The sequence below is a fragment of the Trichechus manatus genome, unplaced genomic scaffold (genome assembly GCF_000243295.1).
Source record: "Trichechus manatus latirostris isolate Lorelei unplaced genomic scaffold, TriManLat1.0 scaffold00145, whole genome shotgun sequence".
NCBI lineage: Eukaryota > Metazoa > Chordata > Mammalia > Sirenia > Trichechidae > Trichechus > Trichechus manatus.
Genome location: NW_004444081.1, coordinates 2294564 through 2299491, shown reverse-complemented (window position 1 = coordinate 2299491; position 4928 = coordinate 2294564). Strand labels below are relative to the sequence as shown.

The 4928-nt window shown below is 35.4% G+C and overlaps 1 protein-coding gene across 1 annotated transcript in view; it reads right to left on the bottom strand.

The window, feature by feature from the left end:
- Positions 1-2628: 2628 nt before the first annotated feature.
- Positions 2629-4928, bottom strand: part of NUF2 (NUF2 component of NDC80 kinetochore complex) — a 37148-nt gene continuing 34848 nt past the window's right edge. Inside the window, exon 14 of the mRNA XM_004385758.2 lies at positions 2629-3540. Coding sequence (XP_004385815.2) covers positions 3406-3540 — 135 coding nt within the window. The 3' untranslated portion in view covers positions 2629-3405. The remainder of the gene's footprint in view (positions 3541-4928) is intronic.

Genomic DNA, 4928 nt, shown 5'->3' with positions numbered 1-4928 from the left:
TCAAGAGGGGAACAGAGAATGAGGCTCTCAGGAAGAAAATAATAAAAAGGACGAGACAGAGAACCCAATAAAATCCCAGCAGTCACTGAAGATAGGTGGAATTTTTGATACAAAATGATTGTAAAGTGGTGTCACCTGCATTAAGAGTGGTTGGTAATATTGTGACGGGTAATGATACTCAAACACAGATAATTTGGAATTGCTAGGCATTCCCCTCTAACACTTCACTGAGTAGCCCAAAGGGGTCAATTAGAAAAGCTTCTGCTGGATTGTTGAACTTGAAAAGTTCAGGCTGTTGTAGGTGCAAATGTTTTGCCTGTTTTGATCGATTCTTCAGAAAGTGGAGTTTGGCACTTTCTGAAAAGTAGCATCTTTGGCTATAATTCAGCACAAATCGGGAGGCGCTCCAGAACAAACAAGCTAGTTCATAGCCTTGTTGTTGGCAGTTGCAGTGGAGTGGATTCCAGCTCATGGCAACGCTGTGTGTTACAGAGTAGAACTGCTCCACAGGGTTTTCTTGGCTGAAATCTTAATGGAAGCAGATTGCCAGACCTTTTCTTCTGCAGTACTGCTGGATGGGTTTGAACTGCCCACCTTTAAATCTGCAGTCAAGCACAAACTATTTGCGCCACGTTATATCTGTGACTGTTAGTGACTTAAAAATAATCTAAGTGGCTTTAAAAAAAACTTGAAAATAATTGTCTTAGAGAACAAGAATCTAAGCAGACTGTAACAGGCATTAATTCATACCGCACTCTCATTGAAAAGCATATTATTTTGATAAAATGGAATCTCTGCAAAGCCATGAAAATCCGGAAATTTACCAAAAGGCTTCTGATCTGAGTTTGTATTTCAGCAGCAGGATTCACCAAGGGAAGAGTTTCAAGTTTAATGCGGGGTGGGGGTGGGGGCGGGGGCTGGTGAGGATGGGAAGTAATGGTTAAAAACAGTAGCTTCATATAGCTCTTCTTTGTTGCCAGTGTCAGTAGGAATGTTTGATGTGCTTTTAAACAGAACAGAAAAGAGTGGATGCACTTCTAAAAAGCAAAATGAAACGTTTCCGTTCAGATGCAACCTTTCATTATACTTTTTTTATTTCGTACATTTGTGTATTTATGTCTTTTGCTGTTTTGGATTTTTCTAACTTGTGAATAATTACATTATATAATTACTTAATATTTTAAGATTGAAAAGGAGAGCTTCGGTAAAGTATTACATAATGGTTCTAAATTTTTTCAAGCATTCTTAGAAACTGCATATTAGCAGTATGGCTAGTAATAATTGCATTTTGGTGGTGAGTCTGGCACGCTCATAAATCTACCTCTATCTTGAAGCAAAAAAAAAAAAAAAAAAACCTCAAAGCAGAAAAGCTTCAGGAGCATGAAATAGTGTAAAGTTTAAATCAGAAAGTATTTATTATCTTGTTACCTTAGATTGTAAATAACTGCTGTAAACTATACTTGCAAAAAAAAAAAACACCAGAAAACCTGTGAATTATTTATAAAACAGAAAGTATACCAATAATCAAATATCTATTAAAATGTGGTGATTGTGAAGAAACTGTTTATGTTGAACACATTAGAAAGATTAGCTTATAAAACATTTAAATATTTGTATTTTTAACATATAAATGCCATTATATATTTTGTATTTTGACCAAATAATGCTATATTTTTTAAATAGTTTGGTTTTAAGCTTTTCAACTGAAAGAACATCATGACAGAGATGTGCCAGGAATCTAAAGTAGTGCTGCACAGCAAAAATGATGCTCTGTTTCCTTGATTTCTCAGAACATTAACTCAAGTTTCACTTTTTCTGTAACAATAAACCTAGGAACTTGAACGACAAAATTATTCTGAAGACGTCACTTTGCTATGTATTAAATTTCCTTAAATGCTTTTAATGTTTGGACACTAAATGGTGATATTGAAAGTTGCTAAGGATTCTTACGATTGAAATCTATATTAGAATTTTTTTCCCCTGGTAATACTCAGAGGGTCAGAATGCTGTTGGTTAGAATGCACGTGTATGAAATTGATAAATATATGCTTGTGTTGTTTCATGAATTAACAGGAAAAACCTATTCAGACTATGAAACTTTAAAAACAATCATGTTTCAATAGGAAGGAAAAAAAAAAAAAACAAAGGAACAGATAGAGAATGAAGAGAACCAAGGGAGTGGTGTTACTAAAACTACAAAAAAAGTGTCTGACAGGTAGAACTGAAGGATGCTAAAGACCAAGAAGTGTCCACGGAATTTTGTTAGCTATGACTTTTTCTGGTGACCTTAGAAGTTCAGAGGATTAGTATGGATAGAAGTAACAACGCCATGAAGGGCAGGCAATGAAGTAGACTCACAAGGATACACTAGGTGTTCTAGAAATTTGATTGCGGAAAAAGAGCAGTAGCAATACAGGACATAAGGTCCAAGGGGATAAAATTTTTAAAATATGAGAGACTTGGTCATGCTTATACCTGTTACCTAGCCTCAAAAGCAGACCCTTCTACTGATTAAAACGTGTGACTATTTGGAAAGAAACAAGGAAGGGACAGGGCAATAGCTCAGTTTTGTACCCTGACTTGTTTCTCTCCGGGCACCTGGTTTTTGCCACTCCTTCCTCTTCCACTCAATGACAGCCTGTCTCCACCTACAGTAAGATTTTATCTCTGACAGAGAAAAGTACTTGTAACTCCCGTGACTAAATATTAACAGATAATACATACTGAGTCTGTACCACATGCCAGGTGGTATTCTAAGCATTTTACATGTTTCCAATAATTTCCCACGTAACAATGCCAAAGTGAAGAAGTAGACTACTACAAGCAAATTTTCTCTTTCAAGTAATTACATCAGAAAGTGTGGTATAATAGAAACAGTACAGAGTTTGGTCTCATAAAGAGCACGTATGAGGTCTTATCTCAGGTATTTACTTAATGTTTCAGGGTTACTTCATCTACGAGGCAGTAATAAAAATATCTACTTAGAGTTGCTTGAGTGAACATCAAATGAACTCCCAAACGCAGTGCTTATCATATAGTTAGGGCTCAGTAAATGCTCCATCTCTGTATGTCAGCAAACAAAGCCAACAAAAGCCAAAACAGTAACAGAAAAGTTATATATTTCAAATACATCTATTTTTGTTTTACTCCAATCACTGCTTATAATAAAGGGCAGAGTAGAGACCTGAGTTTTAATTGCAAATTATTTTAATTGTAAGTTAATAAAAATCTACACAAAATGCAGTATAACTACCTATAAGAGTATATAAAAACAGATTGAGCCAACTTTATTTGGCAATCCTGATACTTCCATTACCATTAGCTTAAATTTAACTATTCCCTTTCTGAACAGAAAATGAAATTAAAGATGGCAAGCCATTTACAAAAGAGATGCAGTTTTGTTAATCATGTTGAAAATCTGAACATCTTCCTCTTCAGTTCAGCTGTTTTTTCTTCTGTTTTAGCATTATAGTCCTCGGCTGTCTTTTCAATGCCTTCATGGTATTTCTCCAAAGCAGTTTTTAAGTTTAGAAATATTTCCTAGTAGGAAGGTGAAATAGAATAAGAATTATTCCACGCAACAACCTAAAAACAAGTTATATGAATTCCAACAGTTTCATTCATATACATTACAGTTTAAAGCTTAAACTATCGTTTACACACACAGACCTGCTCTTACTAATTCTGCAAGCTGCACCGGTGCATCAAAAAAGTCTGCTACTTAGAAAGAACAAAGCAGAGACATGGTAATGGTTAGGATTCTAAGACATTAAAAACAACCATATTTATAATTATCAAGGAAAACATTTTACATTAGAGCTTCCCATGTTTTACCATGTAGATAACTGTAAACCCTGTATTTAAACCTGACCATCATTTAAAAGATATGCAAATAGATTTAGTAAGTAATCTATAGGACTGAAAAATAAGCTAATACCTCTTAGAGCTGTTTAAATAAACTGATCAGGCAGTTTTCATATAAACCTATATGGATGTGTTAAGAATTAAGGGAAAAAAAAAAAAAGGGAACAGAAAAATTTTTATAGATTGAATAAAGAAAAAAATTAGCTCATATACATTTTCTAACTCATGATTGTCAATGCAATTTTGATCTCCTTTTAGTATTCACTTTTCTTAGGCAAAACAATTCTCAAACCATGATACAAGAAAAAAAAATATTCGGCAAAGTTACAGAAATTGTTTTACCACTGAAGTAAAATAAAATAGCAGTCCTTTTCCAGTGGAGGAGCCCTGGTGGTGCAGTAGTTAAGAGCTCAGCAGCTAAGCAAAAGGTTGGTAGTTCGAATCCACCACCTGGTCCTCAGAAACCCTGTGGGGCAGTTCTACTCTGTCCTATAGGGTTGCTATGAGTCGGAATCAACTCCGCGGCAACAGGTTTTTGGTTTCTAATGGGAGTAAAAAAAGACAGTCATTGAATATAACATTCTCAATTTTAAGACTCTCTTCCATTAAATTTTTCTTAAACCTGTGGTTTTAGCTACTACTTAGTTTAAATACTATGTAATTGTGAACAAATTACGTAGATTATAATTTAATATGTTGTTGTTAGGTGCTGTCCAGTTGGTTACGACTCATAGCAACCCTATGTACAACAGAACGAAACACTGCTTGAGCCTGTGCCATCCTCACAATCGTTGGCTATATTTGAGCCCATTGTTCTAGCCACTGTGTCAGTCCCTCTTGTAGAAGGTCTTCCTCTTTTTCACTGAGTCTCTACCAAGCATGATGTCCTTCTCCAGGGACTGCTCCCTCCTGATAACATGCCCAAAGTACATGAGATGAAGTCTCGCTACCCTTGCTTCCAGGGAGAATTCAGCTGTACTTCTTCCAAGACAGATTTGTTTGTTCACCTAGCAGTCCATGGTATATTCAATATTTTTCGCCATCATCATAATTTAAAGGCATCA